The following is a 26,490-nucleotide window of genomic DNA, read 5'->3' as shown; positions in this document are numbered from 1 at the left end:
CCAACCCACTCATTGTATGATCTGTTGTTGAAGGTGTAATGGGTATTGAAATGCATCACTTCATTGAATTGTGTGTTGTAGACCAATGAGACACACCAGACTCAGACTCCGAACTGGGTTCAAATTAAGAGAGCTTTATTAGCCACGCGGTGACTGTCCCATCCTACATAGAAGAGAGAGCCGCTCCGAGCTCAGGGGGTGGGTTGCTTATATAGAAATTGGGCTAAGGGTCTGCAAGCAAGCAAGCAAGCAAGAAGCGGATATCTGTGGTTAGCCATTATGTCTGAGGGGTAAGCCGTTCTATTTGCACGATATAGTGGTCAGCTCCAGCTGATGCCTGTCTCCTTCCCTCCTACCTAGTTCCTGTGATCCTCTTAGGATCCAGGGCAAGGTCTACCAGGTGGGAATTTTTAACTACAAGTTTTTACAGTACTTTAGCTGTATGTCCTTTTGTTTTATTGCCCTATTGTCTGTCCTTCACATTGAATGTGCTTCAAGTATTAGAAAATTCCTCTGGTGTCCAAAATTTTTACTCTATAGTGACGTCTTGTTTGACAAGTGAAAGGTCTCATTCTTAGTGTCATTGGCTGCATGCCAGTGGGCCACCACAACCCGAAAGTCTCAGGGCCAGCTTGCCAAGTAAAGTGCCTTAAAACAATGGATTTCTCCAACAGTCAAGGAAAAATTGCAGGTTTGCTTTTTTTTATGAAGTAAGAAACTCTATGTTCTGATTGAAAACTTCTAATTGTTGGCCTATTCATCTTGCTGTAAAAAAATAATTTCCTAGGGCTGCTGTAACAAATTACCCCAAAGCTAGTGGCCCAAAACCACAGTGCTGGAGGCGGAAAGTCTGAAATCAAGGTGTCAGCAGGTCAGTTCCTCGTGCAGGCCCTCAGGGACATCCTTCTGGAGGTTGACAGCAATCTGTGGTCTTGTCTCTGCCTCTGTTTTTCTGTCTCTTACAAAGACAGTCATTGGCCCTGGCCGATTTGGCTCCGCAGTTAGAGTGTCAGCCCACGGATCGGAGAGTCCCGGTTTGGTTCCTGCTAAGGGCATGTACCTCCGTTGCAGTTTGTCCCTGGCCCTGGTTGGGGTCGTGTGGGTGGCAGCCACTCGATGTTTCTCTCTCCCTCTCTCCCTCCTGCTCTATTTGAAGATAAATGCAAAAAAAAAAAAAAAAAAGGCAGTCATTGGATTTTTTTTTCTTTCTTAATCCTCACCCATGAATATTTTTTCTATTTATCTTCAGACAGAGTGGAGGGTGATAGGGAAGCCTTTATCCAAGTTGCTTGGCCCTCTTGTTTTTTTAGCCTCTCACACAAAAGTCTTTGTGTGGGCCTGACTTTGACTCCTGGGGATGCTATGAGTCACCATAGGTGTGGGGCAGGCCTATTCTCAAGATGGTGGCAAAGCTCCATAGCTCCTCTCCCTGAGTTTATACACCCACAGTCCACTGGCCTCCAGCCAAAGCTACAGCCCTATACCTCGCATCAACCCCTCCACCCCTGGGGTTTTTCACGATCTTCCCATTTCATGGTGTTTTATTTTTCATGGTGTTAGTTCAGCATGAAAACCAGAACTGTACCATAGTTTATTTCTTAATATTTAGCAATTTCCATTGAGATTTCCTCTTCAAGTCATGCAGTATTTAGAAGTATGTCTCACCTGGCTGCTATAGCTCAGTGGTTGAGCATCAACCCATGCACCAAGGGGTCACCGGTTTGATTCCCCATCAGGGCACATGCTCAGGTTGTGGGCCAAATCCCCAGTGGGGGGCATGCAGGAGGCGGCCAATCAATCTCTCTCATAGATGTTTCTATCTCTGTCCCTCATCCCTTCCTCTCTCTCTCTCTCAAATCAATAAAGAAAAAAAATTTTTTAGAGGTGTTTCAATTTCCAAGTCAATAAGGGTTTCTGGTTTCTGTGTGTGTGTATGACTTACGTGTGCTTAAAAAGAATGTGCATTCTCTATCTTTGGAGTACATGTATATGTGTATATTTATATATGTCTATGTGTTTATATATACACACACACATACATTTGATCAAGATTGTTAATTAGATTGTTAAATCCTCACTAGAATTTTGTCCACTTGAACTGTTTATATTAAAGTCTCCAATTATAACTGAACACTTGTCAACTTCTTCTTACGATTCTTTCTATTTTTTGAGGTTCTGTTATAAGGTGACAGATGATTTCCTGATTGCTATCTATTATAAGAATGTTCCTTTTATCATTATAAATGTTGTTCCTATCAAAATTCACTTGTCTAAAATTTTATTTTGTCTGATTTTAGTATGGCTCTACTAGCTTTCTCTTAGTTAGCTATTGGCCAATAAATATTTTTTCATTCCTTCATGTTTAACGTTACTGTGTCTTTTTTGTTTTGTCTTGTTTTTAGATATGCCTTGCAAAGATTACATAGCTCATTTAAGAAATCAGATTAATAGGCTGTCTTTTATTTATTTTTCACATTCATATTTTATCTTATTTTTTATTGAATTTATTGGGGTGACATTAATTAATAAAATTACACAGGTTTCAGGTGTACAATTCTACAATACATCATTTGTATATTATATTATGGGTTCACCACCCTAAGTCAAGTTTCCTTCCAGTAGGCTGTCTCTTATAATATGAGCTTAGCCCACTCATATTTATCATGATTTCTAACATAGTTGGACATATTTCTAACATCTTATTTGGAGTTTTCTGATACTCATACTTTTTACCTCTCCAACTCCCTACTACTGCTTTTCTGCTTTTGTTGGAGGAGGAAAAATTGTCTTTTCTATTTCCTCTTCTCTGTTCATTTGGAAGATATGCATCTATGTCTATTATTTTTAATTATTACCACTTCTAATGGTTACTCTTATATTCCTAACATAACTCTTATATTCTTAACATGCTTAAAAATCAATGAGTCAAAACCCAGGTAAGAAATAGTAATGATGAGTACACAAATATCAGAGGGCAGAAGCTAACAGTTATCCTTATCCTCATATTTTTTTCCATCAAAATCTAATGTTGATTTGTCAAAACTCGTTCCTCCTTCTGAGAAAGATGAGAATCTTAAAGTATATATATACATTTATTTGCTGTTGTTGTTTTTACTATATTCCAACTTTTTCTTTCCCTCTCCATAGCTTATGCTCTTGTTTTCTAATATTTAAATTTACAAATATTTACATATTTTAGGTTTAGGTTTTTATTTTTATTTTTTATCTTTATTGTTGAATGTATTACAGATGTTCCTCATTTTTCACCCATTGACCCCCTCCTCCCCACTCCCATCCCCTCCTGCCTTTTCTCACACTGTTGTCTGTGTCCATTGGTTATGTGTATAAGTTTTTTGGTTTATTTCTTCCCACCCCCCAACCCCGCTTCCCTTTGAGGTTTGTCAGTCTAGCAACCAATCTGCACTTCTTAATCCCTTCACCTTTTTCACCCATTCCCTCAAACCCCCTCCCATCTGGCAACCAACAAATTCTCTGTATCTATGAGAATGTTTCTGTTCTGCTTGTTCATTTTGTTTGTAGATTCAATTGTCGATAGATATGTATTCATTGCCATTTTGTTTGTTCATATTTTTTATCTTGTTCTTCAAGAAGACCCTTCAACATTTCATGTAATAATGGTTTGGTGGTGATAAACTTTTTTAGCTTTTCCTTGCTGGGAAACTCTTTATATGGCCATCAATTCTAAATGACAGCTTTGCAGGATAGAGTAATCTTGGTTGTAGGTTCTTGTGTTTCATCATTCTGAATATTTCTTGCCACTCCCTTCTGGCCTGCAAAGTTTCTTTTGAGAAATCAGCTCACAGTCTTATGGGAACTCCCTTGTAGGTAACTAACTGTTTTTCTCTTGTTCCTTTTAAGATTCTCTCTTTATCTTGAACCTTTTGCATTTTGATGATGATGTGTCTTGGTGTGGGCCTCTTGGGGTTCATCTTGTTTTGGGACTCTCTGTGCTTCCTGGACTTGTATGTCTGTTTCCTTCACCAAGTTAGGGAAGTTTTCTGCCATTATTGTTTCAAATAGATTTTCAATTTCTTGTTCTCTCTCTTCTCCTTCTGGTACCCCCAAGATGTGAATATTGGCATGCTTGAAGTTGTCCCAGAGACTCCTTACACTATCCTCATTTTTTTGGATTCTTTTTTCTTTTTGCTGTTCTGATTGGGTGTTTTTTGCTTCCTTAGATTTCAAATCGATGGTTTCCTTTTTGGCTTCACCTACTCTACTATTGAATCTGTGTAAATTATTCTTTATTTCAGTTAGTACCTCCTTCATTTCTGACTGGTCCTTTTTTATGTTCTTGAGGCCCTCACTAAGTTTGCTGAGGTTCTCACTAAATCCATTGAGCATCCTTATAAGCAGTGTTTTGAACTCAGCATCTGTTAAGTTGCTTCTCTCCATTTCGCTTGTTCTTTTCCTGGGGTTTTGTTCTATTCTTTCATCTGGGACCTGTTTCTTTGTCTCCTCATTTTGGCTGCCTCCCTGTGTTTGTTTCTATGTGTTACTTAATGAGAGGTATGGGGCTAGCTGAGACCAGATGCTGCTTGTTTGAAAGAATTAAGGAAAACCTGAAGCAGGATCCAAGACAGGCGAATCCTATGGTTCAGCAACTGGCAACAGCTTGGGTGGGCCTGAAAGTTGGGTGGGGCAGGGCCTCAGGGAGTCACCAGAGCGGGGCTACCAGTGTGAACCAGGTTACTGGAGTCCCAGATATGGTGACTGTCTGCTGCCCCAGGGAAGGGCTCACCAAAGGAACAAAGGCCTCTGACAGCACGTTTGTCCCGGAGAAAGCCCCCTCTCCAGCCCTCGCTCCAGTGCCAAACAGCTCAGTTCTTCCCTGTATGTCTCTGGCGCCCCTCGAGCTGCCTCCCCTCCAAGCTTAGAGGGAGAGAGTCCGATAAGTCTGTGCGCGGGCCCTTTAAGGAGCTGCCTGGGGCTCCAGCTGCCTCAGCCTCCCTGAGCCTCAGTTCCTGCTGGTTTTTCCAGCCAGAAGTTATGGGGATTCTCTTCCTGGCACTGGAACCCTGAGCGGGGCACCTGGTGTGGGACAGGGACCCCTCAGTCCTCAGGGAGGACCTTCCCAGCCGAGGTGTCCTCCTGATTTTTATCCGCCACACGTGGGTGTGGGACCAGCCCGTCCCCTCCGCCCCTCCTACCAGTCTGGATGTGGCTGCTGCTTTAATTCCGTAGTTGTAGGACTGCCATTCAGCTCGATTTCAGGCGGTTTTGAATGATGGTTGTTCTGTAGTTTAGTTGTAACTTTGACGTGGTTGTGGGAGGATGCGATACCGCATTTACCTACCCTGCCATCCTGATCGGAAGTCTCTCATTGATGTTTCTCTCTCTCACAACACAAAAAACTGGCCAGTTTCTGGACTTTCCTTAGTAAATGTGTCGTTTGGCCGCCCTTCCACACCTGGTGTGGGGGCAGTTATCTATGCACCTGGCAAACGCCGCAATCTTAGGTCTTAGAAAGGTTTAGGTTTTTAGATAAAAATGAACCTTTATTTATTTTTATATATGTTTTTATTGATTTTTATTTTATTATTTTTTAATTTTTTTTTCTTTATTGATTTGAGAGAGAGAGGAAGGGAGAAGGAGAAAGAGATAGAAACATCGATGAAGGAGAACATCGATTGGCTGCCTCCTGCATGCCCCACCCTGGGGATTAGGCCCACAACCTGGGCATGTGCCCTGACCGGGAATCGAACTGGCGACCTCTTAGTGCATGGGTCGACGCTCAACCACTGAATCACACCAGCTGGGCTGTTTTTATTGATTTTTAGAGAGAGAGGAAGGAAGAGGGAGAGATAGAAACATCAATGTGAGAGAGAAACTGATCCGTCACCTCCTGCACGCTCCCTACTGGGGATCAAGCTTGCCATCTGGTCATGTGCCTTGAGCGGTAATTGAACTCTTGGTGCATGGGAGGATGCTCAATCCACTGAGCCGCACTGGCTGGGCTGAACCATCATTTCAATTAATAATTATTTAGACACACCTGTTTGTTTTACTGGTTTCTAATTTTGCTATTTCTCATTTCATTCCCCTAACTTCCTCCTGGGTATATTTTCTTTCACTCAAGTACATCCTTTAGTAGATATTTCAGAGGGAATCTGGAGGTTGAAAAACCCATTTTACTCTTTGTAAGTCTGAGTTTATCTTTGGGAGAATCTTTCTTTGGGTGTTTCTTCTTGTGGGATACTCATTATTATCCTGGATTATGAATATGTGCTATTATGGTAACTTTTATAGTTGTCTTTTTTTCTTTATTGATTTTAGAGACAGGAAGGGAGAGGGAGAGAGAGATAGAAACATCGATGAGAGAGAGAACATCGATTGGCTGCCTCCTGCATGCCCCCCGCTGGGGATCGGGCCCACAACCTGGGCATGTGCACTGACTGGGAATTGAACCAGTGACCTCTTGGTGCATGGTTTGACACTCAGCAACTGAGCCACATTGGCTGGGCTATAGTTGCCTTTTTTTTTTTTTTTTTTATCTTCAGCCGAGGACATTTTTTCATTTTTTGTTTAGATAGAGCGGGAGGGAGAGAGAGAGAAACATCGACGTGAAAGGGACACATCGAGTGGCTGCCACTCACATGACCCAACCAGGGCCGGGGATAAACTGCAACAGAGGTACATGCCCTTAGCCCTTAGCCCTTAGCAGGAAGTGAACCCGGGTCTCTCTGGACCACAGGTCAACGCTTTAACCGCTGAGCCAAACCAGCCAGGGCTATAGTTGCCTTTTTTGAAGTCATACAATAGGCATTTGTTATGTATCAGTGTTTATATTAGTTTGCTAACTGGAACTTTCCACCTTGCAAACTTAGTCTGTGACATTTACAGAAAAAGGCTGAGGCTCAACAAAGGGCTCAAATTCAAGTCCTACCTTGGGCTTAAAGGAGACAACTCGATTGGGGAAATAAGTGCTAGTTTCTCTCCTTAGGCATTATATGTATCTCAAAGTCCTAGTGGCACAGTCTTTTCTGGGTGTGACAGGGACTGTGAGGTGCCTTCCAATATCCATTCTCTCTTTCTTCATGGCAGGATCTCAGTTTTATTCAGGCTATCAATCAGTTCAGCTAAAAAAATAAAAAAATAAAAAATAAAAACCACCACATTTCCAGCCCATCTGAAAGCTGGGTTATGTGACTCAGTTCTAGCTCGTGAGATGTCAGTGGAAGTCACTGGCTTATTAAGGAGGCGCAGACTCAACTGGGAGTCTCAGCTTTTTGTACTCGGTCCTCCTTTCCTCCCCCTGGGGATGTGGAGTTGATGGCGCCACCCTTGGCTGTCATTATGTAAGTATGAAGATGAAGCTTCACCCTGGGAAGAGCAGAGTGGAGAGCTGGAGGAAACTGGGTCCCTCATGTTGTAAAGTGACATCCCAACTCTAGATGACCTTCCTTTAGATTTCTTGTTAAAATTTCTAACTTGTTCAAGCCACACTTTTGAGAGTCTGTTTCTTGCAGAGTATCTCAATTCCTAACAGATACTTAGTAGTATATCTCTTCCCTGCTGCTGGGTATGTGGACAGCTTGGCTGGGGCTCCAGCAGCTTTCTTTTTGTTGTTGTTTCTTTTTAATCCTCACCCGAGGACATTTTTCCATATTTTGTTCAGGTAGAGTGGAAGGGAGAGAGAGGAAGAGAGAGAGAGAGAGAGAGAGAGAGAGAGAGAGAGAGAGAGATCGACGTGAAAGGGACACATCGAGTGGCTGCCACCCCCACAACCCAACCAGGGCCGGGGACAAACTGCAACCGAAGTATGTGCCCTGAGCGGGAACTGAACCGGGGTCTCTCTGGACCACAGGCCGAAGCTCTAACCACTGAGCCAAACCGGCCAGGGCTTCAGCAGCTTTCTTGTAAGTGCCTGGCTGCCAGAAGGAGCTTAGGGTCCTGAGAATGTGTATATAACCCTCAATAATGGAACAGCTGATCCCTGGTTTGCTGTTACATCAGAAGCTCCCAGAGCTTTTCCTATGCTGCAATCTGAAGACCAGGGCAAAGCTCCGCTCCAGCTCACCACCTCTATTGGTCCTGCTGCTACTCCCAGGCCCAGGACTCACCACACTGCCACTCGGTACCTAGCCAAACTCTGTGGTATCAGGTACCCTAAGGCTTACACAGTGTCACCTGGTTGAATAAAGCACCTTTGTAAAGTGCTCACAATGAACTTCAAACAAGTTCTACACACCAATCACCTGCCTATCTGCGTCTCCATGGAGCCTCTGAATTAACTAAAGGACTAACGCAAATGGGTGGTATTCCCAGAGGAGTCAGATTATAGGCAAACAATGCCACAAAGGTGTTCTTTGGAGCGTGGTATCATTCTGTTCCTTGGCACAGCAGCTCTAGAGAAGTCAGAAGCCAGGGCGGGGCATGCATTGGGTACTGGGTGAAAGGTTCCTAGCACAAACAAAGCCTTCTGTGCAGCTCTGGTGGTAATTGTGACTTGTTCACCTAGTACCATGTTCCCTGTGTTTGCTCTAGAAAGAGAATGCCAGGTCCAGGTGGTAAGAAAAACTATACCTAAAGCACATCTGCCCTTGCTTTCCGTCTGAACCTGTACCACAGAGCAGAATAGAGGCACTAGGGTCTCAGCTCTGACAAACTAGGAGATTTTTTTAACTTGTCTAAGGGACATGAATAGAGCTTGGAGTCAGTGGTATATGGAGAGTTGAGGATTTATGAATGGGTGGATATTTAATAGGTTTTCCAAATCCAGGCAACAGGACCGACATTCGTGGGCTCAATGGCATAAGGACTGCGTGATCCCACAACACAGACCTAGGGACGGGTGAGGGCGCTGCAGGCATTGGTTAAGGCATTATAAGTGTTACAATGTGTAACCTCATCATAAAATTTGTGTAGCTTCTTACTACATTGGAAGCTGGGGGATGCTCTTTAGCTGTGTGTAAGAAAAAAGAAGAAAACACTGATATTGACGAGCCCTTGTGGTCGCTGACACAGGGATGAAGCCCAGTGTGGTATTTAATCTCCTCGTCCAGCCATGGCAGTTCAAGTTCATATACGTAAAGGGTACTTATTTATGAGCCAACTCAATTCTCCATTTCTCTAAGAAACTGCACTAGCTTGGCATTAGCGAGACGGAAGAATTTAGAAATAAAGTTCTGATGGCCGACTTAGCTACGGAAGACGGCTAAACCTACTGCTGCTGCGGGAACTGGGAGCCAGTGACAGGAAGCACACACCTCAGAAAACAACGGAAGTTGTCGGAAGGGGTTTCAGATCTTAATAGTGAGCATTTCATTGATTTCAGAAGTAAAGAAAACTGTATTAATATTTATGGCCATAAATACCGACCATTGGGAATGTATGATCATAAATACCGACCAAGGAAAAAAATGGATTTCCACTGGTAGAAAGAAACAAATTTTAATTATTTTAAGTTCCCGCCAGTACTTCCTGGACCAGGAGGCTGTGATAATGCACAATGGGGAGAGTGTGGAGCGTGTGGCAGGAGCGGGAGCGAAGGCAATGAGCACAGACAGCTCCTCAGAGTAGTACGGCTCTGCAGGGAAGAAGGAGAATAGTAGCTGAGGAAACAACTCGAGGAGGGTTTCTCTTTTTTAATGAGAGAGGTGTGGACATGTGTAAATATTCCTGGCCCTGGTGGTTAGGTGGGCTCAGTGACCACCTGCGATCGGTGTAAGGGAGTAAAAGTTGTGTCCCTACTGGGTCAAGGAGGTTCGGCATATGGCTTGTTTTCCCATTAGCTTGTTTCTATTTGGTGGTGACCTTAGAGGTCACATGATGATAGAGACTTTACAGGCTGGAAAGAGCCTAAGTTTCTGAATCACCCTTTGAAGGAGAGTCACCAACCACCCAAGAGCATCCATAATGGTCTCTACGTGAGCAAGAAATAAACTACTACTGTGTTAAACCACTAAGATTTGGGGGTTGTTCCTTAATAGCTATTATCATATGCTGACCGAATCCGTTATGAATGAGACTGTGTGCTGGTTGTCCTGTTTCTTCAGACCTATCCTCCACCCTTCTCTGCCCTGTCCTGTGCTCCAGGAATACATCTATGATCAGTACGACTCGGGTTCCTTGTCCTCTTGCTTCCTGTTGGGTTTCATCAATGGGAGGAACTAGGAAAAAATTAGAGAGTGGAGCCCTGGCCGGTTTGGCTCAGCGGTTAGAGCGTCGGCCTGCGGTCTGGAGAGACCCGGGTTCGGTTCCCGCTAGGGGCATGTACCTCGGTTGCAGTTTGTCCCCGGCCCTGGTTGGGGTTGTGTGGGTGGCAGCCACTCGATGTGTTCCTTTCACATCGATGTTTCTCTCTCTCTCGCCCCCCACTCTACCTGAACAAAAAATGGAAAAATGTCCTCGGGTGAGGATAAAAAAAAAAAAAATTAGAGAGTGGAGGAAGAAAGAGATCAAAGTATTTATTCCTCCAGCTGTCTCCCTGTGGCTTGGCAGTGGCTGTGGTTTCTCCACCTAAGGCGACAGCTCTTGCTGAATTCAGATATTCCTCTTTTGCCCTGGCTGGGTAGCTCAGTTGGTTAGAGCATTGTCCTGATACAGCAAGGCTGCCAAGTTTGATTCCTGGTCAGGGCAAAGCAACCAATGAATGCATAAACAAATGGAACAATAAATTGATCTCTATATCTCTCCCTCTCTCTCTCAAAAAACAAATAAACAAACAAAAATCAATAAATACACATTTAAAAATATCCAATTAGTCTTACTTTCTCAAAGTCTTCACTGCTATAAATAATTACTTTCAAAATACCTACTGTATGTAGAGCATAATGCTAGGAGCCACAAATATATATATAATAAGGCATGTCCCTAACCACAGAGAACTTAGCACAAAATGTATGGGTAATCCGGCTGCTGTGGTACAGTGGGTTGAGCATCATCCCGTGGACTGAGAGATCCCAGTTCAATTCCTGGTCGGGGCACATGCCTAGGTTTTGGACTCCATTCCCAGTGCAGGGGGAGGGCGTGCAGGGGGTGTCCGATCAATGTGTCTCTCGCTCATCAATGTTTCTATCTCTCTTCCCCTTCCTTTCTCTCTAAAAAAGCAATAAAAATATTTCAACAACAACAAAAAAAAACCCCAAATACTTGGGTATCCCTGGCCAATATGGCTCAGTTGGTTGGGCACTGTCCTGTGCACCAAAACGTTGCTGGTTTGATTCCCAGTCAGGGCACATGCCCTGGTGGAAGGCTTGATCAATGTTCCACTCTCACATCGATGTTTCTCTCTCTCTAAAATAAATTCTATTTATTTATTTATTTTTAAATTCCTCACCTGAGGATATTTTTCTACTTATTATCAGATAGCAAGGGAGGGAGGGAGAGAGAAAGAGACAGAGAGAAACATTGATATGACAGAGCCACATCGACTGGTTGCCTCTGCACAACCTGTCCAGGGCCGGGGATGAACCGCAACCGAGGTATGTGTCCTTGACCGAAATTGAACCCTCTCCAACCCCTGAGCTAAACCGACCAGGGCAACAATTTATTGATTTATTTTTAAATTATTTTTCTTTATTGATTTTAGAGAGAGAAGAAGGGAGAAGAAGAGAGATAGAAACACTGATGAGAGAGAACATCGACTGGCCACCTCCTGCATGTCCCCCACTGGGGATTTGGCCTATAACCTGAGCATGTGCCCTGACCAGGAATCAAAATGGTAACCGCTTGGTGCATAGGTCGACGCTCAACCACTGAGCCACACTGGCTGGGCAACTCACTTAATTCTGAAAACAACCTCATGGACCCTGGCTAGTGTGACTCAGTTGGGCATTGTCCTTTGCACTAAAAGGTTGTTAGTTCAATTTCCGGTCAAGGCAAGTGCCCCTGTTGCAGTCGATCCCCGGTACCGGCCATGCAGGAGGTAGCCGATTGATGTTCTGCTCTCACATTGATGTTTCTCTCTTTCCCCCTCTCCTTTCCTCTCTGTGTAAAAATCCATTTAAAAATATTAAAAAAACAAAACAAACCAACAACAACAACCTCATAAGATAAGTGCTACTATCAACTGAGGATACTGAGGCACAGAGACATTAAATAACTCATCTGTGGTCAACACAGCGGGTAAGGGGTAGAAGCAAAGCCAGGCTCTGGAATTCATCTTTTTTTTCTTTTTGGTACGTGCCCCTAGCGGGAACTGAACCCGGCACTCTCTGTTCCGCAGGCCAACGTTTCAACCGCTGAGCCAAACTGGCCAGGGCTGAGGTTCATCTTTTAACCAGTATACTATACTGCTTCTTAAAGGCACCCAGACAATTCAGAAGACAATTGAAAAGAAATTTTCAGCCTCTCAAGTCTGTGCTCCTTTTGCCTCAGTCCACATCAGAAATTTCGAAGTCCAGAAAGGATTGGCACAAAACATTCAAAGTGATTAAAAGCGCCCTGGTTGGTTTTGCTCAGTGGTTAGAGCGTCAGCCTATGGTCCTGAGAGACCCAGGTTCGGTTCCCGCTAAGGGCACGTACTTCGGTTGCAGTTTGTCCCCGGCCCTGGTTGGGTCGTGTGGGTGGCCACCACTCGATGTGTCCCTTTCACATCGATGTTTCTCTCTCTCTCTCCCTCCCACTCTATCTGAACAAAATATTGAAAATGTCCTCGGGTGAGGATTAAAATATAAAAATAAAAGCAAAGGACTACAACCAAGGTTACTCTACTCAGCAAAGCTATAATTTAGAATCAAAGGACAGATAAAGAGCTTCCCAGACAAGAAAAAGCTAAAAGATTTTTATTTTTTTATTTATTTTTATTTTTATTTTTTTTTCATCCTCACCCGAGGACATTTTTCCATTTTTTGTTCAGGTAGAGTGGCGGGGAGAGAGAGGAACAGAGAGAGAGAGAAACATCGATGTGAAAGGGACACATCGAGTGGCTGCCACCCGCACAACCGACCAGGGCCGGGGACAAACTGCAACCGAGGTACGTGCCCTTAGCGGGAACCGAACCCGGGTCTCTCAGGACCGCAGGCCGACGCTCTAACCGCTGAGCCAAACCGGCCAGGGCAAGATTTTTATTTTTTTAAATCCTCACCTGAGGACACTTTTTCCATTTGTCTTCAGATGGCGGTGGGGGGGGAGGGGGAGACATTGATGTGAGAGAGACACATCAACTGTTTGCCTCCTGCATGACCTGACCAGGGCCAAGGACTGAACCACAACCAAGGTACATGCCTTGACCAGAATCAAACCTATGACTTTTTGGTTTGTGGGCTGATGTTCTAGCCATTGAGACAAATCAACCAGGGCAGGATTTTATCATCATCAAACCAGTATTACAAGAAATGTTAAAGGGTCTTTAAGAAGAAGACTAAATGCCTGGTTGGTGTTGCTCAGCGGTTTGAGCCTTGTCCCATGGACTGAGAGGTTCTGGTTTGATTCCCGGTTAGGGCACGTGCCAGGCTTCAGGCTCCAGCCCCAGTGCGGGGGCAGGCAGGAGGCAACTGATTAATGTTTCTCCTTCACATTGGTGTTTCTATCTCTCTCTCCCTTTCTATCTCTCTAAAAAAAATCAATAAAATATATATTAAAAAAATGTACACAGACTGATGGTGAAGGGATGGAGGAAGATGTTTCATAAAATTGAACAACAAAAATGTTGGGGTAGCAATAGTTATATCAGACAAAATAGACTTTAAAACAAAGGCTGGAACAAGAGACAATAAAGGACCCAGCAATTCTTCTTTTGGGTTTTTATCTGAAGAAACCCAAAACACTAAATTGAATAGATATATGCATTCATATGTTCACTGCAGCATTATTTACAATAGCCAAGTTATGTGGTACATATATACAATGGAATATGACTCAGCCATAAGAAAGAATGAAATCTTGCCATCTACAACAACATGGATGGACCTAGAAGGTATTGTGCTGAGTGAAATAAGTTAGGGAAAGGCAAATACCATATAATTTCACTTATATGTGGAATTTAAAAAACAAAAAATGAACTAGCAGAACAGAAACAGACTCGACATTTTGATGGTTGCCAGATGGGAGGGCGATTGGGGGATGTGTGAAAAAGCTAAAGGGATTAAGAAGTACAAATTGGTAGATACAGAATAGTCATGGGGATGCAAAGTACAACATGGGGAATATAGTCAATAACGTAATAACTATGTATAGTGTCAGATGGGTACTAGATTTATTGGGGTGATCACTTCATGTTACATAAATGTCTAATCACTGTGCTGTACACCTGAAACTAATATAATATTGTATGTCAACTGTAATTGAAAAATAAAAAATTATTTTAAAATAAATTCTGTAATTATTTTATAAGTATCACAATTAAATTGCTGGGCATTGTCATCTGTGATAGAACATTAAGACAAAGTTAACTCAAAAAATAGACAAAAGAGTCCTGGCAGGTTTGGCTCAGCGGTTGGAGCGTTGGCCCGCGGACTGGAGAGTCCTGGGTTTGGTTTCTGCTAAGGGCATGTGCCTTGGTTGCGGTTTGTCCCTGGCCCTGGTTGGGGTTGTGTGGGTGGCAATCAGTTGATGTGTCTCTCTCACATCAATGTTTCTCTCTCTCTCCCTCCCTCTCTCCCTTCCGCTCTATCTGAAGATAAATGCAAAAAATGTCCTTGGGTGAGGATAAAAAACAAAACAAAACACAATGAAAATAGGCAAAAGAAAAAAAACCCCCAAACAACCTGCCACCTATCATTTTGGAGTGGTCTGCCTCTCTGTCTTTGCCTTGCCCTCTGTGTACAGCGGCAGTTTGAAAACCAACACCAGGGTTTTTTGTCCCTACTTCAGTCCTCTGAGTCTTGACCCCCATCTTCTTTTTCCTTTCCATATACATTTATTGAACATCAGTAAAGACTGGATTGGGGGAGGAGAAAGGTCTAGTGACTATGTAGATGAGGGAACAATCTCTTTTTGCATTTATCTTGAGATAGAGCAGGAGGGAGAGATGGAGAAAGAAAGAGAGAGAGAAACATTGATGTGAGAGAGACACATCGAGTGGTCACCACCCGCACGACCCAACCAGGACTGGGGACAAACTGCAACTGAGGTACGTGCCCTTAGTGGGAACAGAACCCGAGCCTCTCTGGTCTGCTGGCCGAAGCTCTAACCGCTGAGCCAAACCGTCCAGGGCAGGAAACAATCTCACCACTCAATGCAATCAGTCACTCAGTCAATAATTAGACTACTCTGAAGAGTCCTGGGTGAAGCTCTGGGAATAGAAAAACGAATAGGACATGGTCGCATTCCTTTGGAGGCCAGAAGTGGCTATCGGGCACCAGTCCTTTGATAGAGTATCAGAAATAATTTCACTTCTCCCTGAGTGCCACTCCTCTTGGCTGACAGCACTGTTTTAACTGGACCAGGATGCAAAGCTGGCTCAATCCATCTTTCAAGATCACCTTTCAGAAGGCTCAGACATGGCACCAGGGTCTCCTCAGCCATGTTCCAGTATATGCAGCTGAGTTCCCTGTGGGCCACTAGAAGCTTCTCCCACAAGGGACAAGTAGACAAGAGCTCAGTTATCAAGGACAAAGAATTTGGGATGTGAGGGAGATTTGGTTGCGACATCTGTCACCCCAGTGATCGCCAGGGTTGATACAGCTGGTCTGGCTGGCTAGGCAGGTGTCCCCCTCCTCCCTCACGGATTCATGTGCGTCCCTCCTGGAGCTGCGCATTGGGTTGAAGAGGATGACCTTCCCTCCAGAGGAGAAGACCCATCTTGGATCAAGGGTATACGAGTAGCTGTGTTCACCTGCTAAAACCTCCAAACAAGCTCTTAAGAATTTGGCCTTTGGCTCCAGTGCACCAGTGCCAGATGGGAATGACTGAAATAATCAAGCACAGAGGAGATTCAAATTATAGTAATAATTGACTGATTTGTCAAAATTACAGCCAGAAATGGGTTAGCAGCCCATTCCCCTCAGGGAAAAGTGGGGGTCTTGTCACAGTGGTAAAATAGTAACCACCTATAGCGAAAAAATTTGAGGTTACCCACCGGCAGTAGCTGTCCTTGGTCTGACTCCAGACAGTACGTGGAGTGCGCTATGCACAGGTCTGGCCACCCTTGGGGCTCCAGGTAATATATATATATATATATTTTTAATTTGGTACCTGCCCCTAACAGGAACCGAACCTGGGACTCTGGTCCACAGGCTGACGCAAACCGGCCAGGGCAGGGGCTCCAGGTAATCTTGAAGAACCATTTCTTTTCTATCACTTAGAGCAGCAGCGGGCAGTCTGCTTGGCTCTGCATCTTGACACCCAGGGACAACAGCACAGCTGTCATGGGGAACTGGTGTTAGCAAACCCTCCCTTAACTAACTCTCCCTTCTTGCCAGTCACCCTCAGAGCAGGCAGAGGCCCTCACAATCCGGGAATTCACCCTGGAACTGAGATCACCGTTCACAACACTTCTTTAAGGCAGAACATAATTAACCTCATCCCCACTTCAAAGTCACAGAGTTTCCCCATTTTGCTAGAGCGGGTGAGGCAGGGTGTACAGTGGAGCCAGCACTGACTGGCCTTAAGGACACAACTCCTGGGTGCAAGTAAGTCCTAGCTCCACCGCTGGCCACAGACGTTTGAATAAGTCATGAAATAAGCTGGGTCTGCACATCCGTGAAGCAGCTCACAGTGTATTACGAGGGCTGAATTAAGGAGGATATTGTATATGAAAACCCTTTGTAAGCACTGAGGTCATTTTACTACATGGACGTGGTAAGTACAATGCTTTGCTGATTAGTGCCATCCAGGAAAGCATAACATTCCTCTCGGAGCTGTTTCTAGAAAATAGTTCTCTGCAGTTGCTACTTCAGAGCTACCTTCCTGCTGGGTTTTTCTGCTGGATGCCAAGGGCTCAGAGTGAATCTGGGACTCGCTTATGCCAAGGTTGTGGATCCCTCTGGCATTTCCTTCTACTCACTTTCCTGTTTTCTTTTTGGTTCAATTCATTTTTTTTTTTTTCATTATATACACCACCTTGTATTTTATGTATCTCTGTCTTAAATTCTTTTGGGGACAAAGTGTGGTATAATTAAGTACATACTGTATATACACAGAAACACTAATTATTTTTTGCATGCCAGTGTTTTGTCTACTTTTTAAAAAATGTCATGTTTTCGACTCAGGCTAAGTCATAATAAAATACAATCAAATCCACCTGAGATGAGCCACAGGAAGGCCCCCAACACCAGGCCTGGCTTGTGAAAAGGGTCCTGCAAATTCTAATTTCATCAGAAATTCACCAGACTCTTCCGCGCACAAAGGCATTAAGTGGCTGGACCGTTCTGTTGGGATGATTTCATCCATTCAAGCTGATGTCTAGCGTCTTTTGCCAGAACAATTCCAGTGGAGTAAAGGGTGAAGTGGCAGGTGGAGACGGAGCAAAGGCTGAGCTTGGCGAACCCAACCGTGAGGGTGGGAAGTGGAGGAGGGGAGGAAGCCCAGAGGCTGGTGGACCAGCGAACGCAGCTTAGCTGGGAAAGAAAGGGAGGGACCGTGGTGGTAGGGACACTAGAAGTGGGCACAGGGATTTTGTTGTTCTTTTAAGGTGGAGAGAGAAGTCTGATTACCCACCGAGGAGAAGGCGAAGAGGTCCCAGCTAGAGGCTGGGAGGTCTGGAGGGCAGCGCGGGAGCTGGACTGCAGTGTCCGGCAGGGTGCGCCCCGGGTTGAGAGCGCCGTGGGCAGACTGGCTCCCGGGTAGGGAGAAGGGAAGCGCCGGTGTCCCCGCGCGCTCTCGGAACGTGCTCCTGTCCAGCCTCTCCCTGCCCCGGACCATTCATAGGTTTGGGTGAACCGCTGAATCCACGCGGTCCTCCGCAGAGAGGCCCCCTTCTACGAGCTCGGACCTCCGACGCGGTGGCGCCTGGCGGGTTTGGGGGCTCCGCGATCGCCGGGCAGAAAACGCTTGATTCGCCGCTCGGGCTTGCGAGTCACCCAGACGCGGTGGGAATCCCAGCGCCGCTCACCAGCTCATCACCCCCGCTTGGCCTCAGCTTCGCGTCTTCAAAGTGGAGCTAACAACGGTACTCACTTCTTAGAACTGTTGTGACGAATAAAGGGCACAACGTAAAGAAAACGTTTAGTGCCGAGCCGGGACCTAGTATCCTAAACAGGGGCTGTGGTCATTACCCTTTTCAGCTCTCCAGAGCGTGGGCCTGTTGCTGGTCTGTTCGCTGTGAGGTTTGGTCGTCCCCAAACGACGGTGCAGGTGTTGGGATGAAAAACCCAGGAGGTGGGCGGGGGTTGGTGGTGACGTGAGACACGAGGACTCGTCTAAGTTCTCACGCCTCCTCCACCTGCCCAGCTCCCAATTTGCCCAGGGCGGGGCAGTTGGTGGAGTGGTTGCCCGGCCAGGATCGACCAGCTTGGTCCTACGAGGTGGAGAGATTCAGAATGACCTTGTGTGGGTGAGTGTCACCGGAGCACCGAAAAGTGGAGGGTCACACATGGCCAGCCCCGCGAGCCCTCGGAGAGCATCCAGGGCCGGGAGGTGATGGTTGGTCTCCAAATTCAGTCAAACCGGCTCCCCCTTCCCCACCTAGGTGGGGACAGCGGGAAGGGGATGACGCCCGGGGACGCTGTTGCTGTGCCCCAGGGAACACTGGTTTTCCAGTTTGAAAATTCGACTGGGAATGTAGAATGGGGTCTTTGGAGCGCAGGATTCGGGTCTCTCGTTGGAGCCCGGAGGCTCTGACCCAGGGCTGGGGCCTCTTTCCTGCGCCCGGGACCGATCGCCACGTGGACGTGGGTCCCTGCGCGAGGGCCGCGGGCTCTGGGCCGTCGAAGAGCTGAGGTTGCGTCCCTTCCGCGGCCTCAGAAAACACCCGAGCAGGTAGGATTTTGGAAAGTCGGTTTTCAGGTGCATACACCCTCACCACAGAGTGAACGTCTCTATTGTCCTGGGGCACTAAAGAGCCTAAGGAGTAGCATAGTAGTTAATGGGAGAAAGGAGACTTGGAGGTCCACCTTAATGTTTATAAACTACTTAGAAGGATCAGAAATACATTTGTGCCTTTTTATCCCCAAAGTTTATTTCCTTTGTCTTTTTCAAGACTAGAACAATCATTTAGCACTGACAAGGAAGTCATCTCATGAAAACATTTATGAGCATTATAAGGAAGCATACTTTGTACCCATCGAAGGTCCCTGGCTAAGGCTTTCTTTCCAGCAATTCCTTCCTCAAAAGCCCCTCATCCCCCGTTCCTTACTGGGTGACCCAGGAATCTTGGCACCATGATAGAAACAGGTGCCAATGAATTTAAAGCAGGCTAGTGCTTGGCAAACTTGATTTGCTCTGCACAATTGGACTGCTGCAACCATACACGAAGGTCTGGGTTTTCACTGATTTTGCTCGCTAACTTTATATCTCTACCATCTTAAGGCTGCTGCTGGCTGGTGTGACCTTGGCGGAACTAAAGTTTCTCTCTCCTTTAAACTTTCCTTTGATTCCAAGTTTTATTTTTCATTAAAAATGTCTGATTTTGAAATGGGTACTTCTAATTATGTCCTTCTAAGATAGGGTAGCATAATAACTAATGGAGAATAGTTTCTTTTCTTTGTATTTTTCAAAAGTAAAGCAATCATTTAACACTGACAAAAAGTCATCTCTTGAAATGCAAAAATGCGTTCATGAGATATTCTATAAGCATTGAAATAGTATACAAAGGAGGAAGAGCACCCTACCCACCGGGAAATGATTTAGTCGCGCTATGCAAATGACTCAGTAAATAGTAGTTGGTAAATTCATTTCCTTTCATACGCTATTCGGCACTTATTTGTTATGCATAGTTCCTGTTCTAGATTGTCCGAACAGCGCTCACAGCAGCACCTTTTAAAGAACGTACTCTAGCCTTGGCCAGTTTGGCTCAGCGGTTGGAGCATCGGCCTGCGGACCAGAGAGTCCCGGTTTCCGTTACCGCTAGGGGCACGTACCTAAATAAATAAATAAATAAATAAATAAATAAATAAATAAATAAATAAGATACAATAAAGAAAGTACCCTTAACTATATCCACTCTACAATTGTGGAAATTGAGGAAGTTTCCTGAGGAATACACTGGATAAAGCAGATTGAAATTCAGCTGTATTTGAGGCTAAAGCCAATGCTTTTTTATTGTGTGGGGGATTTTATTCATAATATTTCATTCAATGAATATTTGATAACCCAACTATGTGCTAGACATTGTACTAGGTGCTGGGAATAAAACTGTCCCTATCTCCTGGAGAAGTAACGATTTTAGCATCATCAGCTGATCATTTTTAAACTCTTTCCTCTATAGAACAGAATTATCTACAGTAATAGTAATAATTATTTTCTTGTTTTCTTTCTTCATTTTAAGACAATAAAAAATAGCCTGGCTAGTGTGGCTCAGTGGATTGAGCATTGTCCCATGGACTGAAAGGTCCTGGTTCGATTTCTGGTCTGGGCACATACCCAGGTTGTGGGTTCGATCCTCTGTTAGGGCATGGGAAGGCAAACAATTGATTTCTCTCTCTCTTTCAATTCAGTTTATAAAAATAAAATGCCAGTTTTATGAAGGCTAGTGTCTTTTTTTTTTTTTTTTTTTGGCTAATCCTCATTCAAGGATATTTTTTTAATTGACCTTTTTAAAGAGAGTGGAAGGGAGGGAGGGAGAGAAACATCCACTGATTCTTGCCTCCCCCACGCACCCGGAAAGGGGCTGGGGATCTAAGCTGCAACCCAGGTACCTGCTCTATGCCAGTGGACCAGAGTGTCAGCTCAGTGTGTTTTTAAGGAAATGGTTGACAAAACGAAGGGTTGAGACCAGCAGGTAATTGGGGATTTATCAAAGTTTTGCCATAACATATTTCTTTAAAAAAATATTTATTTATTTATTTCCTTTATTGATATTTTAGAGAGAGAGAGGAAGTGAGAGGAAGAGAGATAAAAACATCAATTGGCTGCCTCCTGCATGCCCCCCACTGGGGATCAGTCCCACAACCTGGGCATGTGTCCTGACCAGGAATCGAACTGGCGACCTCTTGGTGCATGGGTTGATGTTCAACCACTGAACCACACTGGCCAATACCATAATATATTTCTAAGTTTTGCTTTTTGGCTGCTTCCCAAAGGTTTTGACATATGACATTTTTATTATCACTTAGGACAAACTAGTATCTAATTTCCATTATGATTTAATCTTTGACTTAGAAGTATATTTCTGAATTTCCAAAAACAGGGATTTCCTTGTTATATCTTTGTTGTTCACTGCTAGCTTAATTGGATGGGGGGGGGGGCAGAAATATACTCTGTGTTATTTATTTTTTTATCCTCACCCGAGGACATTTTTTTTTTCTTTCCATTTTTTGTTCAGATAGAGTGGGAGGGAGAGAGAGAGAGAGAAACATCGATGTGAAGGGACACATCGAGTGGCTGCCACCCGCACGACCAACCAGGGCCGGGGACAAACTGCAACCGAGGTACATGCCCTTAGCGGGAACCGAACCCGGGTCTCTCTGTACCGCAGGCCGACGCTCCAACCGCTGAACCAAACCGGCCAGGGCAACTCTGTGTTATTTAAATTCTTCAAAATTTTGGACACTTTTTTTTTTATCCTCACCCGAGGACATTTTTGCACTTATCTTCAGATAGAGCAGGGGGGAGAAAGGGAGGAAGAGAGAAAGAGAAACATCGATGTGAGAGAGACACATCGAGTGGTTGCCACCCACACGACCCCAGCTGGGGCCGGGGACAAACTGTAACTGAAGTACATGCTCTTAGTGGGAACCGAACCCAGGTCTCTCTGGTCCACGGGCCGAAGCTCTAACCTCTAAGCCAAACCGGCCAGGGCTGAACACTTGTTTTATGACCCAGAATTTGTTCAATTATTGTGTATGTTCTTTCTATGTTTGAAAAAAATGTGTATTTTGCAGTCATTACATGCAGTGTTCTATTTATGTCCATTTATATCAAGTTTGTTGATTATGGGTTTGTCTATTTCTCCTTGTAATTCTTTTAATGTTTTTGCTTTATATATTTTGAGGCCTCCTGCATGCCCCCCACTGGGGACTGGGCCCACAACCTGGGCATGTGTCCTGACCGGGAATTAAACTGGTGACCTCTTGGTGCATGGGTCTACACTCAACCCTGAGCCACACTGGCCAGGCAGCCTTGCATTTTTGTTGTTTTAATTTCCTTATTAAAAAAAAAAAAATGCTATCCTGTCTCAGAATGTGCCTTTACAAACATGATCTTTACAAAATAGTTTGTGCAGGTAATCTGATATGTATGATAACTTGCCCCAGAGATGATTTCTGTTTGGCTCTGTTCACTTCAAGAGATGAATTCAATTCACTTCAATTCTCACTTCACGAGAAACCTAGCTGGGGGAGGAGGGGGTGGGAAAAGATTAACCAAAGAACGTTTATGCATATAAGCATAACCCAAGGACATAGACAATAGTTTGGTGAAGGCCTGGGGGGGATGGTGGGGGATGGAGGGGGTCGATGGGGGGAAAAGGGGGAGGAACATCTGTAATACTTTCAACAATAAAGATAAATTAAAAAGAGAGAGAGAGATAGACTCTTAGTGGCCATGCCTGGGAGAGTGTATCTGATTCTGGTTCCCCCTTCTCCAAGGTGCGACAGCCCATTCAGAATTCCAATGTAAAGGAAGGCGGATTCACCAGAAACTCCCACTCCTACCTCTACCCATGGTGGATTGAACTCTAATATTTATTCCTCTAGCCCCAGGAGGCTGAGTAAAACACGCTTAGCCTCTGTGCTGCCCCCCTCAGGAAGAAGCAAACACATCCAGAAGAAAAGTAGTCCCCACCCTTCGCCTCTGTTAATCTCTTGAATCCTATCCCAGTAGTTCATTATGTTGGCAGCTCTCTGATCTTATCCAGCAGATTTTTTTCAGGTCCAGCTTTTCTATGTCCTCAGTGGGAAAGTAGATCTAAATTGCCCAGTCCACTATTATTGGAGGCAGAAGTCCTTTTTGTCCCTAAGGCTCTTAGATGAGCTAGTATAGGAGGTGGATGTTCCAGGAGACTGTTTTGGGACCTTCCACCAAAGTAACAGTGGAGTATAGCTTATTTTAATTTAGTTTAAAGAAAGGTGAGCCTGGCCAGTGTGGCTCAGTGGCTGAGCATGGACCCATGCACCAAGAGGTTGCTATTTGGATTCCTGGTCAGGGCACATGCCCAGGTTGTGGGCTGACCCCCAGTGGAGGTCATGCAGGAGGCAGCAGATCAATGTTCTCTCTCATAGATGTTTTTATCTCTCTCTCTAAAATCAGTAAAGAAGGCTGGCCGGTGTGGCTCAGTGGATTGAGCACCCTCCCATGGACTGAGAGGTCCTGATTCGATTCCCCGGCACAGCACATGCCCGGGTTGCAGGCTCGATCCCCAGTAGGGACATGCAGGAGGCAGCCGATGGATGTTTCTCTCTAAAAAATCAATAAAAAATATATAAAAAATAAAATCAAATCACTTGGCCGGTGTGGCTTAGTGGTTGAGCATCAACCCATACAACAAGAGGTCACCTGTTTGATTCCCCATCATGGCATATGCCCAAGTTGTGGGCCCGATCCCCAGTGGGGGACGTGCAGGAGGCGGCCCTATCGATGTTCTCTCATCGGTGTTTCTATCTCTCTCTCTAAAATCAATAAAAAAAAATTTAATATATAAAATCAATAAAGAAAAAAATATAAGGAAAGGCGACATGATTTGTACTCTTAGTATTGTGAAACAATTCATAGTCTTTTTTTTTTTTTTTATCCTCACCTGAGGACATTTTTCCATTTTTTATTCAGATAGAGCAGGAAGGAGAGAGGAAGAGAGAGAAACATCGATGTGATCACATCGAGTGGCCACCACCCACACAACCCAACCAGGGCCAGGGACAAACTGCAGCCAAGGTACATGCCCTTAGCGGGAACCGAACCCAGATCTCTGTGGATGGCAGGCTTAAGCTCTAACCGCTGAGCCAAACTGGCCAGGGCACAATTCATAGTCTTTATATATATCATTTGAATGGGTTTCTGTTACTTGCAACCAAAATTCCTGACTGGAATATCCAAAAGCAGTATGGATATATCACTTTTGCCCATGACCTCATCAAACCTTTTTGGTTATTAATAGGTAAAAAATGCTATTTTTAATTTTAATATTCTTAACTTATGAGAACAAATATTCTTCCCATGTGTTCACCTCAGATGTTTATCTCATAACTGGATTAAGATCGAACCTTTGTTCTCCTAGAAGTCCAGTATTACCATTTTAATTTCAGTGTTGATTTTCACCGTGCAGACATTTTAAAAAGTTCAGATGTGTACACAAAGATAAAGCCCACAGAAATCATGAGACTACCTTTTTAGGCAACAGAAAAATGAGGCTACTGGCTAACTGGCTTCCATGGTTTGCAGAGAGAGCTTGACATCAGGACCGTCCCTGCTGGGATACAGGAGTCCCTCAGGGCAATGAGGAGCACCATCCTCTGACTCAGTACAAGACTGCCCTATAGTCTCTGCCTGGTCCCACCAAAGCTCTGTATGTGGAACAGGAGAACTGCTTGGCAGGGTTAAACAGCTGCACCTGGCTGGAAGGGTCAAGTTGCCATCAGCCGATACAGATGACTGGCTCATTTCTCACTGACTTAATACATTGGATTTTGGCTTTCTTGAATTTTTCTCAAATATGGTCCAACCAGAATAACAGACGCATACAATTATAATTTTAACATCCCCACTTAAGCACAAAAGCAGTGCAATTTCAACAGTGCAGAACATTTGTCGCTATCTGATAAAAATTCAGCTGTTGAACATTTTATTGGCAATCTCTAACCACACACTTCCTATTAACGTTGGCATTAAAATGCTGTCCCTCGCTGGAACCAGGTTTGATGGAAAGAACTCCAAGCTGAGACGGGTCTGTTCAGATGGTCAGACTTGACTGAGCGTAAGTAAAGGTCTATTTTCTGCCAGTGTTTCTGTAACTTGACTACTTCAAATATATCTATCATTTTCTGAATACCATTTTAGGAAATCAGATGTTACAGAAATATGTAACAAAGTAGTATACATTTCACATATACTTGTGGTTTTTTTTGTTTGTTTATTCCACCCACTTATTTGCTTATTCCTGAATCAGTATCATGCTTTTATTTATTTATTTATTTATTTTTCAGATAGAGCGGGAGGGAGAGAGGGAGGAAGAGAGAGAGAGAAACATCAACGTGAGAGAGACATATCAAGTGGTTGCCACCCACATGACCCCAACTGGGGCTGGGGACAAACTGCAACTGAGGTACGTGCCCTTAGTGGGACCCGAACCCAGGACTCTCTGGTCCACGGGCCAACGCTCTAACTGCTGAGCCCAACTGGCCAGGGCAGTATCATGCTTTTAATAACTGTAACTTTATAGTAATTTTGTTCTTTAGTAGTAGTAGTAAAAAAAGAAGACTTAGAACTGAAGACTGCATGATTTCAGGTAAGGCCAGTGATACAAACAGGAGCACTTTTTTTTTCCTTTATTGATTTTAGAGAGAGAAGAAGGGAGAGGGAGTGAGAGATAGAAACATCGATGAGAGAGAACATTGATTAACCGCCTCCTGCGTGCCCCTCACTGGGGATTTGGCCCACAACCTGGGCATGTGCCCTGACTGGGAATTGAACTGGTAACCTTTTGGTGCATGGGTCAACGCTCAACCAGCGAGCTACACCAGCCAGGCACATTTTAAATGCTGAATAGCAAGAATCTTTTTTTTTTTTTGGTACATGCCCCTAGCAGGAACCAAACATGGGACTCTCTGGTCCGCAGGCTGATGCTCCAACCGCTGAGCCAAACCGGCCAGGGCAGCAAGAACCTTTTGCTGAGTGTCCAGTAGGACCAGAAGACCGGGCTCAAAGTTACCTTAATGGTCTGTCTGCTACATAGGTCCCACACGTTTCTTCTTAAGTTTCTGCTGCCTGGGTGTTCTGTCCTTCTGTGTTGCTCATTCAAATTAGGTCTCTTTTTTTTGTTATATTTTGACTCATTGTTGGCTTATAGAAAACTGTGTAGTAGCATGATTTTGAATCCTGCATCCATTGTTCATCAACTGAGCAATTTACTTTTTCTCTCTAAGTCTAGCTAACTTATCTGTTAATTGGTAGCAATAATGGAACCTCTGTCATTATGTTGTTGTGAGTATTAAATGAGATGATGTACACAAAGCTCTTGGCAGATGATTAGAACATAGTAAGTGGTCATAAGATGATAACACTAATGATTAGTTTTAAAAATGTTTATTTCATAACTAGCTACTCTAGTAAAATGTTACTAATTCTAATAGTTTCTCATTTAATACATTCTAGTTTTCCAATATGCAATTATTTCATCTGTAAAAAATTATGCATCAGCCCTGGCCAGTTTGGGTCAGCGGTTAGAGTATCGGCCCGTGGACCAATGAGTTGCAGGTTCAATTCGGGTCAAGGGCACATACCTCCGTGGTTCATCCCCAGCCCTGATTGGGTTGTGCGGGAGGCAACCAGTGA

The 26,490-nt window shown here is 44.4% G+C and overlaps 1 protein-coding gene across 1 annotated transcript in view; it reads left to right on the top strand.

Moving 5' to 3' along the window:
- Window positions 1-18,347: 18,347 nt before the first annotated feature.
- Window positions 18,348-26,490, top strand: part of B4GALNT2 (beta-1,4-N-acetyl-galactosaminyltransferase 2) — a 32,319-nt gene continuing 24,176 nt past the window's right edge. Inside the window, exon 1 of the mRNA XM_036269059.1 lies at window positions 18,348-18,400. Coding sequence (XP_036124952.1) covers window positions 18,387-18,400 — 14 coding nt within the window. The 5' untranslated portion in view covers window positions 18,348-18,386. The remainder of the gene's footprint in view (window positions 18,401-26,490) is intronic.

This window comes from Molossus molossus, unplaced genomic scaffold, assembly GCF_014108415.1.
Source record: "Molossus molossus isolate mMolMol1 unplaced genomic scaffold, mMolMol1.p scaffold_m16_p_19, whole genome shotgun sequence".
NCBI classification, from domain to species: Eukaryota; Metazoa; Chordata; class Mammalia; order Chiroptera; family Molossidae; genus Molossus; species Molossus molossus.
This window is presented reverse-complemented; position numbering and strand designations above follow the sequence as displayed.